Source organism: Sycon ciliatum, chromosome 13, assembly GCF_964019385.1.
Source record: "Sycon ciliatum chromosome 13, ocSycCili1.1, whole genome shotgun sequence".
NCBI classification, from domain to species: Eukaryota; Metazoa; Porifera; class Calcarea; order Leucosolenida; family Sycettidae; genus Sycon; species Sycon ciliatum.
The window spans coordinates 3,025,740-3,040,691 of record NC_088655.1 but is presented as its reverse complement, the minus strand read 5'-3'; the positions used below and the strand labels follow the sequence as shown (position 1 = coordinate 3,040,691).

General features: G+C 49.1%; 2 protein-coding genes across 2 annotated transcripts in view; both read left to right on the top strand.

Moving 5' to 3' along the window:
* LOC135829984 (ragulator complex protein LAMTOR4-like) overlaps nucleotides 1-4,515 on the top strand; it is an 11,250-nt gene extending 6,735 nt beyond the window's left edge. Inside the window, exon 4 of the mRNA XM_065342376.1 lies at nucleotides 3,712-4,515. Coding sequence (XP_065198448.1) covers nucleotides 3,712-3,791 — 80 coding nt within the window. The 3' untranslated portion in view covers nucleotides 3,792-4,515. The remainder of the gene's footprint in view (nucleotides 1-3,711) is intronic.
* A 6,198-nt stretch (nucleotides 4,516-10,713) lies between these two features.
* Nucleotides 10,714-14,952, top strand: part of LOC135829983 (uncharacterized) — a 47,243-nt gene continuing 43,004 nt past the window's right edge. The window contains exons 1-2 of the mRNA XM_065342374.1: nucleotides 10,714-12,184; nucleotides 12,688-12,826. Coding sequence (XP_065198446.1) covers nucleotides 12,694-12,826 — 133 coding nt within the window. The 5' untranslated portion in view covers nucleotides 10,714-12,184; nucleotides 12,688-12,693. The remainder of the gene's footprint in view (nucleotides 12,185-12,687; nucleotides 12,827-14,952) is intronic.

The window sequence follows — 14,952 nt, the reverse complement described above, 5'->3', positions numbered from 1 at the left end:
GCTCTGCACAGGCAACTGTGTATGCTCCCGTTGCTGCTGGAGCATGCCAGACACAACTGTTTGCTGGTTGTCCTGAAGGTTGGCTTGCGATGTTGTTAGCTTCTCCACCATCTTCATACCCACGTATTCTATTGAGCGCAGAGTCGTATCGCTTGGACCTGGTGTGGCTCTCTCTTCTTCTTCCTACCACCCATAGCTGCTACTGCAGCTGCTGCAGCACCTGTTTCCTCGCTCTCGCAAGATGCTGAAGCATCGTTATGCTCACGATTGTTGCTGTGCGGTCCTGGCTGTTCCGCTGGGATCGCATGAGTTGTAGCAATTTGGACGCTTTCATTGCTTACCACGTCACCGACAGAATCAGCATCACTGTCGTCACCTGTAGGCTGAAATGGTGGACGACTTCCCAGGGGTGTTGGCTGTGAAGCTGGCCCAATGCTAGATGGTCTGCTGTCGACAGCTGCAGGAGGCAAAGTCACACTTTTCCTGCAGTTCATGGGGTGATACAGCTCTCCCAGCCTGCAGCAATAGGAATTTCCAACTGTAGACGTGCCAGCTGCAAGGTAGCAGCAACCCAGAACAGAGTGAAAAATAGAAAACGATAAATTCCTCGCCTCACGTCCATACAACTGAGCTGTTTACATCAAGTGCGATGTATAGAAGACGAGTGGCATCTGACTGACCACTTGCAACGTATTTCTTGCAGAACTTTCCTAGTCAATAGTCTGACTTGGAGCACCGGCGGGCCTGCTCCTGGTCGTGCTTGCACTTAGGGCAGTAACAGATAGCGAGGAAATGCTAGTCAAAGAGCCCCAACCCGGAGATGTCTTTAAACAGCTTGTGCCTTGTCTTGAACTTAGCCGATCCAGCAAGGGCACCCTCCAAGTCAATGTCATCGCCTGGTCCAGATGCCACGCTGCCAGCTGATGTAGACTTGCTAAATGTTCTACTTCGAAAGGAAGTACCATATTTTACCGGTTGTAAGTTGACCCCGGTTATAGGCCGACCCCCGTATCCGGAGGTCTCAATTCTGCAGTTTAAAGTGTTCACCCAACGAAGCACTACTAACCACTCCCTGCTACTACCACATCAACAAATCATGTAAACATTCCTTATTGGAGGGTATAACGTCCCAATCCTTGAAAAAAAACCAATAAACTGGCAACAATTGTACACATGGTGCACTCGTGTATGCAGTGCAGGTCATTTTTTGTAAGATACTGATAGTTATCGGTTATAAGTCGAATCCCGGTTGTAAGTCGACCCCCACCCCTTCTACTTCTATTTTTAGTCATAAAAGGTCGACTTACAACCGGAAAAATACAGTACCCGTATATATTCTATTCATTCTGCTGATTTGGCTTTCAAGCTATCGGTCTTGATCTGTACTAGACTAACCTCGCATATGTTGAGTACAAAAAGGACGACTGACAACATATTCTCCAGACATTACAACGGACAATGGGAACACGTTAGTGGGAACGACATTTATTCCCGTAGCTATGCAGAAGACGTTACTTCAGTAACGTCTGGCGCTAGCCAGGGTCCACACAGCTTTAATTTGGTGTTTGTTTGTTTGTTTGTTTGTGTCACGCTTGGCGCTATCCCGTATCTGTCCCGTACCGTACCAGCACAGACAGCTGGCCACAATATTATTTGTTTGTTTGTGCCATCAGCATGCCCGGCGCTATCCCATACCTGTCCCGTACCATCAAAAGTACGGTACCATCAAGAGAATGATTATATATGCGAAGTGTATGGGGGAATGCATTCAGGCCGATAGTGCAGTAGCATTTTGTGTGGATTTGTGTGCGAGGCCGAGATCCCACTAGCAGGCTGGCTGGGCCGCCTGTCGACCAGCCCGGGAATCGCATGTAGGCCGATAGCATAATAATTATAACGTATATAGATGTATAGCAGGGATTCGTATTATGTAAACGACTCCCTGCTGTATAGGGAGATTTTCTGGAAAGAAATACGAAGTAGGGAGACGAGGAAATGCTATTAGAATGGACGTTAAGTAAAGTAAGTAAATTATCGTATCCGTTCCCGAAGGGAACTCACGACGGCCGCTAACACCCGATAAACCCTAGCGGCAGATGCAGCGCCTAACGGTGGGGGTGAGTGGGTAAGTCTCACAACCACTGGCACAAGTGCCGAAAACGACCCCATTAGCTGCATCCATGTACCCCTTGTGCCTGGCCACAAGTTCGTTGCCGAATAAAAGACAGGGTGCGTCAGCAAAAACATACTTTGGAAGAGAGATCCCGTCATCTCCAAAATAATCCTGAACGGGCGAGTCAGCGCCGGTCACAGGAAACGTCAGAAGAGAGATCCCGTCGACTCCAGAACGTCCGTGATCGGCAGAGTCAGCGCCGGTCACTAGGGGTGTGCGGATAATGCTCGAAAAGGTGGCAGATTCTGCTCGAAAAGCAGTGAAATTGGCAGAACCATACAAACCTTATGGCGGGCAATTCCTCGAATTCTGCTCCATTTCTTTATCCACATACAAAACATTCATGAAACGTACCAGAAAAAGTACCGAATTCTGCCAATTTTTCTGCCGGAATTATCCGCGTATGCCTACCGGTCACAGGAAACGTCAGGACAGACATCCCGTCGACTCCAGAACGCTAGCCAGGGCCATCACAGCTTTGACACGTTACATGCATGATGAGCAAGCAAAAAAGCATAGCGTAGGGCCCTGAGCTTCCAAGCTCTCTCGTTATAGACGACGAGACAAGAGACCAAGACGAACGAAACGACTACATTGAAGAGTGAGAAAGAGACTGAGACAACAAGAGACTGTGAAGGGCCTGGGTAGCTATGGCAATATAGGCGCGCATGTAGCTACCCAGGCTAACGGAACAAAAGGTGAGTACGGGGTTCATATGGTTCATGCAGACCAGCTGGGGAAAAAGGTAGACTGTACGGGAGGAGGTACCTAACACATAGCATGCCCAGGCCTGTGCTACTGGTGTACCGGCTCAGCTCTTCCGCGATCTCCTTTTCTATTGGTGATGATCCTTTCTTCATCTGGTTCCACTCTTCTCACCCTAGTATTGCTCGTGCGGCTCAATCACCTTATCTGCCAGATTTCAGCTGTTCCGTTCTAGTATCGTCATGGCTGTCGGGGTGCAGCTTCTCTGCCCGAAGACATTGGGAGGGCTGAAGCCTAGCACACGTGCGCGCGCACACACACACACACACACACACACACACACACACACACACACACACACACACACACACCGACATGCGCGCACACACACACACACACACACTTACGCACACACACAAACTGATGAGACCATCGAACGAAGGCAAACATGACAGAAAAAGCCACAGAGCGACACTAGGAGAAACGTTCTTCAAGCGAGTTAGAAGAAAAGGCCTATAGAATTGTGTGTGTGTGGGGGGGGGGGGGGGGGTCGTATTACAGTTGGTCCCTCTTGTGAGCATATGCCACGCCACGCCACAAAACCGAAAATCACAAATTTCCACGAAAACAGTCAATACAAAAAGCTGTCAAGGGTTAGGAAACTAGGCCAAACATGTTGATATAAATCGTAGAGAAGGCAGTGGTGGACAGGTGACTCATGGAGTTGTTGCTGTTGCTGTTCTTGTTCTTGTTCTTGTCGTCGTTGTTGGTCTTGTTGTCGTCGTTATCATCTTTTTCGCTGTTGCTGTCATCGTGTCCACTCTCCTGTGCAGTCGTTTACTCGGGTTTCTCGCTACTAGTGACCGTGGCAAACCAGAAGGTGTACATTGTCAAGGTTCGCACCATTGCATAGACAGCGCGTCTCTCCGCCCAACAGCATTACCATTTTGTTGAATCTCCAGAACACGTATAGAGAACCGGCGAGTGGGAGAACAGGTTGGTCAGTTCCGTGATCTTTCTCACGCAAGCTAGTACTTCACAGGTTGTGTTTGAGCTGTGCATGATCCAGGTCAGCAGTCACCTGCATCGCTTGCTGTGGCTGAACCATAGCGTGCACCGTCCACAGGCATAGTAGTTCTAGCTCACCGCGCTCTCATGACCGTGAGATTGACAAGCGTTGCTTGCGTACCTGCCTACCTGCCTGGCTGCTATTTAGGCGGACGGTTAGTGTGTACATATACTATCAAATCCCCCCGCCTAACTCTCTCACAAACACACACACACACACACACACACACACACACACACACACACACACACACACACACACACTCTCTCTCTTCTTCTTCTCCTCCTCCTTTTCTCTGTACTGCTTTATTCTCCTGCTGGAAGGCACACAAAACCCTTCAACAAAGCTGCATCTTCGAGTACAAATTTTATAAATATTATGTGATGTGTAGCGTGCATCATACTTTTTTTAAATCATAAATACCAACACATCATGCAACACTATCTTACGTTTTCTTGATTTTTGTTAAAATGCATGCACATCTTTCATGTCATTCACACATTCATTTCTTGTGAGGATTTTATTCAATGCCAACGTTCAAAGATCTCTGAATGTTTGGACGACTCGATCTCTGTACAGTGCAGTGGCGACGGGCTATGAACGCAGAAACTATTGATTTTGTCGTTCCGAAGTAATGGCTGTTCTTGTTGTATTCCTTCGACTTGTGGATTGTTTCCCCTGACTTTTACCATAAAGTACCGTTGGTCCGCCCTCTCTCTAATTCCCGCCCCCTGTCGATTTTCTACCTGTGAAGCGACTTCGGCGGATACAACGAAATACAATGTTGAACCGACGCATGCACTGCTGTACACAATACGTGCCAATCCAGGATGAAAATGTGCACAATTCAGCACATCGAGTCTGATCCTCCACGTTGTTGTACATCGTACTGCACTTGACAGCCTTGATCTAATTCCCGCCCCCTGCCGAAAACCCAGCTGGGAAGCGACATGGCGTGGGGGGGGGGGGGGGGGGATCAACGTTATTTTACGGTACTCTTGTATGTGCAAGCCATGTTGCTTTGCCGTTTCTTGCTTGTGTCTGTGTATTGGGGGGGGGGGGGGGACTGTGTGTATGTGGGGCATGGTGAGTGTGCGGGGCGGGGTGCATGGTGTGTGTGTGTGTGTGGGGGGGGGGTGCTGTGTGTTTGTGGGGCATGGTGTGTGTATGTGTGTGTGTGGGGGGGGGGGGGGGGGTGCTGTGTGTTTGTGGGGCATGGTGTGGGGGGGGGGGGGGGTGCATGTGATGTGTGTGTGGTGTGAAGGGGAGGGGAAGGAAACTGTGGGTCTGTGTGCGTGGTGGTGGTGGGGGGGGGGGGGGGGGGCGTGCATATCCGCACATACTGGTAGAATGTCAGGGTAGGTGCAAACCGACTCTCCTTGCCCAGCTTACGTCGCAAGATCGGACCCCATCTGTTTTCGTGGCAGGGTATTTCGGAGGCAGTTCCTGACCTGCCCACTAGCAGCTGGTAGTACACTTACATGTACCGGTATCTGACTTGCTTCAATGCCTTGCCCGGACCTTGGCGTACATTCAGCACACATAATGCACGGTTGCCATAGGACAAGCACTGCATGGTAGCTTGGTCTTGGCACGGTGTGTTACTCAGAACGCACATTCAAAGTTGTGGACTCATTTAGGGCGCATTCGAATTGTCACTCTTTGACTTTTCGAGGAGCTTCGTTTTTCTGAAGAGGTGGCCTTATTGGCCTCTTCAGAAAAACGAACCTCCTCCAAACTCCACAACCTCATCCGATCGGAGAGGTGGATTAGTTCCGAAGAGTTTGGAATAGCCACGTCACGTAGTGCGTGGAGATGGTCGATGTGATCGGACGTCATCATCGCCATGACAATTCCACTGAAAAACTCTAAAATGATTGAAACGGTTCTAATGGGACCCTTCAACAAAAATTTGATAATAATAATAATAATAATAACTTAATAATGCAATGAATATAACTAAATGCGCACTCATATCACAACCATGGGGACGAATCATGTATTCCAGAACGTTTTCTTGTCACAATTATCAATGGAATTCGTGACTAAAGAGAATGATGAAACTACAATAGGATTTATACACTTGCAGTGGAACAGCGAGGATACAAGCATAGTAAGAAAAATAGCACAAACCTAGGAACAATTTGCACAGGTAATAAACTATAGGTGAGGTGAGAAATGATAGGAAATTCAGCAAGTGCAGTGTGACAATGGACATGCATGTGTAAGTGTGTGTGAGTGCGAATTTACTGGAATAGCGTAAGTGCGGTGACATTTTCTTTTTGTTTACAAAGATTTGGATCACGAATGCGAATGTAGACTGCTTCTAGAACTTTTAACTGCTTGAAACTACTTGCAGAACGAACAACACTGAACCAAGAATCATCATAACTTTCACGACACACGGGGTTAGACAACAAATGCAATTTAATTGCCGAAGTATTCTTCTTCTTCTCACCGCCTCCGCCTTCACTTGGTTTCTGACCGCCACCGTCCTTCACACCATCTGCACCATCATCGTCATCATCGTCACCGTCCTCTTCACCATCGCTGCCACCTTCACCTGTCGTCGGCTCTCCCAGCAACTGACCACCGGGTTCATCATCGTCACTGCACACGTCGCTTCCACACTCCTCCTCCAGCTGCCGTCGCGTTCTCTTCGTGACCGGTCTTCCCTTGCCATTGCCAAACGCCTGACAGTCGTCAACTCTTCCGCTGGCATCATCCATATCCGGAGAGTTTCGATGCATCTTTCCAGTCACCTCTGCAAACCGAGCTGCCGCCAGCCGTTTGCTCCTTACACATGCATGTCCATTGTCACACTGCACTTGCTGAATTTCCTATCATTTCTCACCTCACCTATAGTTTATTACCTGTGCAAATTGTTCCTAGGTTTGTGCTATTTTTCTTACTATGCTTGTATCCTCGCTGTTCCACTGCAAGTGTATAAATCCTATTGTAGTTTCATCATTCTCTTTAGTCACGAATTCCATTGATAATTGTGACAAGAAAACGTTCTGGAATACATGATTCGTCCCCATGGTTGTGATATGAGTGCGCATTTAGTTATATTCATTGCATTATTAAGATTATTGTCTCCACGTCGCCTTTTTACATAATAATAACTAATTTCTTTTTAAAATATTTGTTCGAACAGTTGCTGAAGACGTCCCCTAACACTTCAGTAGGCTATAGTGTTTTTTTCCCAGTGTACACAAGCCTCTAGTCTTGTGCAGGCAAAATAAACACAAGCGCAATCTCACCAGGAAGAAAATGAGCTAAAATGGCTGTGAACACAGCTTAATACGGAGGGAGCTAAAATGGTTGTGAAAACAGGTATTGGGTTGCATAATAATAATTGGCCCTAACTATAAGACATTTACATCTAAATGCTCTGATCTTTATCAATATGGCATGACTCGGAGATCATCCTGTTGCATGGTGTTGCTGCGTGAGTTCTTACTCTGCAGTTCCCAAGAGCGATATACCCCGATAATACATGTACATGTACATGGCAGCAAAGGATACATAGAGCAAACCGCGGACAAGTGTTCTCTGCAAAGTAGAGAACATAGTCATTATGGGGAGGCTTGGTCTCAGCACCAGGATTGCATGGCGTGTGTGTGTGGGGTATTTCGCATAGTGTGCAGCGCCGTCTTGTGAAGAGTAAAATAATGTACATACGCAGGCTTTAGAGTTAGACCAGTTTGAAGATTGGAAGGCCTTGCCTTTTCACTGGGAATGATTCCTAGGAACAATCTTTTAAACTGTCGGTGGTACCACAGGCTACGTAACGTATGTTGCTAAACCTTTGCAAAAAGTCCTCCAGGTCCGAGCCAAGTGACACGAGGTAGCTATGGAACTAGGCTGCAGTACATGTATGTTGCTGCAGTGTACTCAGAGAAGTTTAATGACTAGCTAGTATCAGGGTATACGACTCCCTGATGGTTCTCCACCAATCCTGAGACAACAATGATCATACTGCATGTTGTGGAACGTTCAATACTTGTGGGGGCTATGCACTCTCGCCGTAACACATTCCGAAAGAGACTTAGCTTGACGACTGTGACAGCCAGCTGGAAGTACACGTATTTTCCACTGGTACTGCGTTCCAAAGCCTTTAGCTGCTCAGTACTGGTGTTCTGCTCCAAGTAATAGTTTTGTGGAGAGAAAATTCTAATATGTTTGCTTAGTCATACATGTTTAGCCTACAGAAGTCTGCTCACGGATGGCAAGTGGTATTCACGAGCTGCTGGTGAGGTTGAAATGAAGTAAGTTACTTGAAAGCATACAGTGAAATGGTGACATAGGTCTACTAACAGTGTTCTTATTCACTATTCTTTGTTGCTACCGTGACTTCTGTTCGAACTGTCCCGGCTCCTATGGATGCTGCATGTGATCTTCGTATTGAAGGATCCACTGTCGTGTTGTTGTCAGAGTCAGATTGGGGTATGGGCGCCGCGTCTCGACCTGCGTGACAAGAAGGCCAACCGAGGAGCAGAAAGTCAGGGGTTTGCGGAGCATCTCGATCCAGCCAAACTGTGGTAGCTGAGCTCCGGCCCGCCTCATGACATGAGCTGCATCATGATTGATAGAGGCGAAGGATCGATAAGCTCTGCTCCGCTCGATGGCCATGCACGCGATGCCCTGAAGCAGTTGCCTCTGTTGAGTGAGGGGCTAGGTGGATGGCTTCAACTCTGAGCCTCGCCTCTCTCCTTTCAACAAGTTCAACTTGTCAGGAAAACATTGGCAAGGCAAGGAGTTTCACTCGCCCTACTCCATCGACACGCGCGCGTCGTACAACAAACCTGAGAGGTTTGTGCCCTCGGGGCGTATCTATATTTTGGTGATGTTTGATGCTACTTTAGGAGCTTGTCAGCTATGGCACGCTGGGGGAAATGGCCCGAAATAAGATTAGGCCACGCTGCCGAAGCGATGGAACAAGAAGCAGTAGACGATGAACATAGTCTGCTCCACGTTCACCCCGTTTCGCACAGCGCCCTGCAGCTCCACACTCACTGCACTTGACAATAATGGATGAAGACTACTCGTGTTGAGTAGACCCTCACTTACATTCTGGATCCGCGCCATATCCTGATCGCTCCAACTCCAAGGTACACATACATGTACCACATAGCTCTTTCCTTGATGCCGATGAATTCGTTGAAGGATCGAGGTGTATAGATTCGCGAGCGAGCATGCAGGTGCTGCGTTTGCGTTACTTCAGTACTAAGGCCTGTACCAACTTGGCCACAGAAACTGCAAGAAGATTAGAGCTTGCACGGTTTCTTCTTTGCCGTCTGCCAGTCTCTTTAATTAACCGACCGTGATCAGGCATCGTGTTCGCAATACAACACTGATAAGAGTAAAGTATTTGTAAGGGCAAGATTTCAGAGCTTGTCCTAGGGTAGATTTGGCACATGTAGATGTAAATGTCGGCGGAAATATGTCAAACACGTATACGGAGGCCACGGTATGATCTGGGTCTAGAACGTAGGCTAAGGCCAATGGGGCCAGATGGCGAGGGTCCGAGGGAGCCAGACATCGAGTGAGCTCATTCGCTCAAAGTAGCGCAGCATGTGGATGGAATTCTAGTCTCTCCGCCATTGCAGAGCAAGGACGTCAGCAACCGAAAGTAACTCATGATGGGGCGGAAGTTAGCAAATGTCTGCTGCACGTTCGCTCTGTCTCCTGTTTGGTGGCTTACACCGTACCCACGCGTTCGCTTTGTTCATGCTTCATACTTACTACAGATTGATTGGAATGCGCACCCGCACGCTTATAGTTTTACAGCCACCCGTGACCATAATCAGTGACGGGCACTAGTGACACGAATGAAGAAGCTCGAAGATTGCCTGGATGCCTGGCATCATCGTCAGCTCAGACCTCTGATGGACCTCGCCCACCCTCACCAAAAATCTCCAGCAAGAACAGTTACGAAAACACCATTGCAACCAAGCCCCCACCCCCATTTCGCAAGCCCCGACCTTCTGTGGCCGGGGCACCTTGCCCGGGAGGGACCAAATGCGACCCCTTTCAAAGCGCTGCAGGTATCCCTCAATGCTGCGGACATCAAGAGATCCCGTGCCTGTGGACCACCCAAGGAGCGATGGGTCGATATTGACATGCCAAGGAAGACATCAAGCCTCTGAATGTGCCGATTCAGGACTGCCTCAGCCTTGCTCCCCCACAAGCAACTCTGATTAACGATCATTGGCAGATGCAAGACCCCGTATGCTTTGTTTCATGTGGGCTATATGCGCTTCTCTTATTGTCCGTAAACTCCAACTCAGTCACTTACACGTGACAGATGTATCAAACTTCACCTCCCCCCCCCCCCCTTTCCCAACTCCATAACGGGGCCGGTCTTTACTGCGGGCAATGCCTACATGACATTGTATTGATATCACTGAATCACAGGCCCAGGGGTACCGGGTACCTTGCCAGATCGCATGATCGACGTGAGCACGCAGATACGGCTACGGCTACAGTCGACGGGAAATGTGTGTCGCTCCCTACGTGGGAGCTTGGCCAAAATAAAATGAAACCATAATTATCACAATACATAGTCATACTGACATGACGTGGAATTGCCAAGCTAAGAACGGAGACGGTCAAACCATCCATTTGACACATTCCTCCGCTATTGCATTGTTACAGTTCATGTCTACACCGTCTCAACCAATACTGTAAATCCAGCTGAGACTGAGAGAGTTCTACAGGCCGAGAGCTGTATAGCATTGCATTGCATTGCTGGTGAACTAGCGGTTACATAATGTCGATGATGATACAGTCCTGCAGTCGAACTCAGGGCATCATGTCGTTCGCACATTGCGCATAGCATCAAGGTTCGAGCCTCAATCGCATGTGTAGAAAGTAATAACATTGTGTCGTGAGGCTCTACATCTACACTATCGATAGGTATACCAGTTCTCGCGCGCTAGCTAGCTGCCATTTGGTCCGCAACAGCTCATCAGAGCGTGGCGCGGCGGCACAAGTTTTTACTCTTTGGGCTCTAAGTGCATCTCCTCCAGCTCGCGTGTACTGGTACACAAGTACCGGTAAAGCTCGCGAGGATAAGAGGCAGGTAATTGGCTCCCATTGACTTCGCAACATGGCGGTCATGCCCGTACTCGCCTTCTAGATTCACGCGTATTCACGCGAGTCTTCTTGAATCGACCGGCAATTGAATTGCAAAATAATTGAACGCACGTACGTGGTTGTGCTAGAATATGTACATGTGTTTGCTCAGCAGGCGGCGAGAAGGTGGCAAGTCGAGCCATGCCGTGGTTCCGGACACACACTACCACCCGGCCCGGTTACTCCACGAACCGGCTCTCCATGCCATCCCTCAGCACAGTCTCACTACTACCTTCCATGTTCCTGTACAGTCAGTTGTAGACTGCTCACGGCAGCGCTTGGACGGCCCAAACGGATCCCCAGCAGCAATGATGGTAAATTCCACATCCGGACTGATGCGGTCTTCCGTACGTCTATCCCCTCGTGACGTAGCGATGCGCGCGTGCAGAGATATGGACGCAAAAACTGGCTGCATTGTATAGCACCGGCACGTGCCCGGTAGATCTACACATGGCTCGTTCAGTAGATCAAGGCATGCAGAAGTTCAGCAGCGCCGCAGCTCTAGATCTCGGAGCAAATCATGCCCGGCGAATCCCAGTGTCCCGCCTGTGACGATCACTCCGAATAGACGCGGGATCTGCGGACTCTGAAGCGCAGTGTATGCGGCGTCCGCCTACCCACGGCCAGACCGACTTCTCACACAGCAAGCGGACATCGTGGTACCACACCGCACTGCAAACATGTGTACCACTCAGCTCCACATATCACATCACACGCATGTAAGGCGACCTGTTTCGCGTAAAGTCACACCTCAGCATTAGGATTCGTGTCCAGGACACTGGAAGTGGAAGGTACAGACTCTCGCCCACAGACTACATGTAGCAGTAGAGAGCTGGAGATCTGCTGCGCCGGGGAAGCGGCGCTGCCGACCAACGCCAAACTGAGGCTGTGAGAGTGCGGTGGACGGGAGGACTCCGACTAGTTGGTGTTCCTAAACTCCAGTCAGTTCGGAAGTAGAATCCACTGATAAATGCTCGAGGGAAGCGCAGACCAGCGCTCTAGTTTGCTGTTCAATGGACAGGAAATGTGTGGTCGTTGCGACGACGGGCATATCCTTTTGACAAGCGACGCGGGGCGGCTGTGACTCTGGCTGTAAGGTGAGCGGAGGCAAGAGAAATCCGTAAAGGTGCTGACTGCCCCTCCGGCGTGTTTTATAGCGGAGTTTCCGCTTGATGTAGTATGTAGTTAGTTCGAGTCTATAGACTTTGCGATGATTATATCGATTGTCCCAGGTGCTGCCCTGTCACAGGACACGCGCTGCTTTAGACATGCCCGTGAAGATGCAATTGGGTCGGCTACATCTATGATGTGCGCTAATCTATCGCTAACACTCTCAATCGAAATGCGAACTCCAGAGCGCACATCATTGCTGCTAGCAGTTCCAAGTACCAGCCTCAGGCTGACGTTTAGAAAAAAGAGTGCTCTGACATCGGCAACTGGCGCAGTCAATATTGTTTGTAAATCCGTTTCGGCGAATGTACAAGACCGGTGAGAAAAACACTGAGCTTTGCCTAGCGGAGAATATGACCATGTTTCTGTGGCCTGTCATTGTGTGCGGTGACGGCGTGTGTTGTCCAATGCATGGCATTCTGTAACGCAGGAACACATGCGCAGGATGTCCCACTGCAGTTGTGCGGTAGCGGCGCGGCGTAGCTCAGCTGCTACAACATACAAGTTGCTGATGTTTTTGTTGCTGTTGGCTCTGCGGAGTTTTCCCTGCATCCTGGCGCACAGTGAAGGTGAGTTGGCATGTCCTAAACCTATGAAGCATAGGGGTCCGCATAGCATGGGCATATCTTGCCCAGAATTTGGTGGTTGTGTATACATCTGCACAATAATGTGTGGAATTGTGGAACTGGGCAGGATGCTGCATGGTGTTCAAGCATTTTGCATTTAGAAAGCAGGCCAGCAGAAGAATATTGTCCTTGGAGGTGCACCTGCACAATAGCAGTTCAAATTACCCCGCTCTGTGAGGCGTGGGGGACACGATCCATTTGAAATGCTAATGCAATGCAGGCCCTCAACGAGACAGGATGGTGGCCCTAGGTTCCCCCAGCATAATGGATGGCATGATCCTACCAAGGACTTGGGCTTGAAAACATTGGACAAAAGACAATTCGGGATAATTGCTTCGGAGGACGAAGGCAGGAAAACAGATTGTAGAGTATCCTTATGTTTGTGCATACTCGTGCTCTTAATGTTAGGTGGCAGAAGCTCCAGGAGAGAAAGTCCATGCCTTGCTGGTCTGGCTATTGTGACAAAGGACTGTGCTGGTGTCTTCAGCTCGTGTTTAGCCAGCTAGCAGCTGTGTGTATGTCACGGTGTGTGTGTGTGTGTGTGTGTGTGTGTGTGTGTGTGCACGTGTGTGTGTGTGTGTGTGTGTGTGTGTGTGTGTGTGTGTGTGTGTACGAGAAAGAGAATGGCAGAATGTCAAAGACCCTAGTTCCAGTTGACTAGCAGGCAGGCAAGTGTACATGCTGTGGCTGCACAATGCACTAGACACGCAGGTGTGATGCATGGCATATTCCTTGCATGCATAATCCACTCATAATGAGCATGGTCTAGTTATGAGCCATGGGCCACATGCAAACGAGGCCATTCTAGACCAGATGGTGCCAGAAACAAGCTCCTAGCATTGGATCCCCCCAGTATGCCAGGTTACTGTATGTCTGTAGTAGTCAATAGCAACGGCTGTAGAAAATCGAATGGTCTGTAAAGTCATACTGAAGGTCTGAACTGAGTCTTCTTACAACTGATCCTCTTCCAAGACAATCTGGTCATTGAATACAGTAGTGAGCAGTCCATGTACACAGCACCTTGGGGTATATGTTGTACATGTACACCACCATACTACACCAATGTTCATGACCATGCAGTGCAAACAATAGACCCCCTGTAGCTTAGCAGCCCCAGTTGCAAGAACACAAGTAACACGTCCTGATCTACTTCAGAGGCCAGCGTGGCTGAGCTAGTATCCTGCTGAGCTAGTATCCTGCTGAGGTTTGCTCACCAGGGTTTGGCTCGTAGGATGTAGGGAAATAATAGGTGTAGTGTGAAGTTCCTACCTCGTGTTTCCAACGTGTGTTTCTAACATCGTGTTGGGCATTGCTCTGGGCATTGCTCTGGGCATTGCTCTGGGGCGTTGCTCTGGGGCTTGCTCTGGGGCGTTGCTCTGGGGCTTGCTCTGGGGCGTTGCTCTGGGCATTGCTCTGGGCGTTGCTCTGGGCGTTGCTCTGGGGCGTTGCTCTGGGCGTTGCTCTGGGCGTTGCTCTGGGGCGTTGCTCTGGGCGTTGCTCTGGGGCGTTGCTCTGGGCATTGCTCTGGGGTTCATTCCATTGTTATTAAGGCCGTGGCAATAGCAGTGTGATTAGAATTGTATGCTGGACATGACATGCTATAAGCTTTGTAAATGGTAGGTTATCATTCGTGAGCTGGGGCTTCCTGGGAATTGGTGATGCGTCTGCACGTTACATTACCAACCAGGGAGAGAGAGGTTGTGAAAGAGACACATAGAGACAGACAGATCGAATGGGATGGAGAGAGAAAATAATGAGAATGAAAGGAAGGAAGAAAGCAAGAAAGCAAGAAAAATAGAGAGAGAGAAACAGAGAAATAGAGAGGCAGAATGAAGGAAAGAAAGAAAGGGAGAGAGAGAGAGAGATAGAGAGAGGGAAGGGGCGAAGCAGGGAAAGAGAAGCATGCGTGTACTTGCATACCATACAGGGAGGCAAGGAATATGGCTGCCAGTTCAACACTGTGTGGAGCCCTATCCACCCCAAAACCCGCCTCAGTGCTTATAGGCAGCCGGCCAGGATTAATGAGACCACAGCTCAGCTATGTGATACGCCGAGGGCAGTGCAGTGAA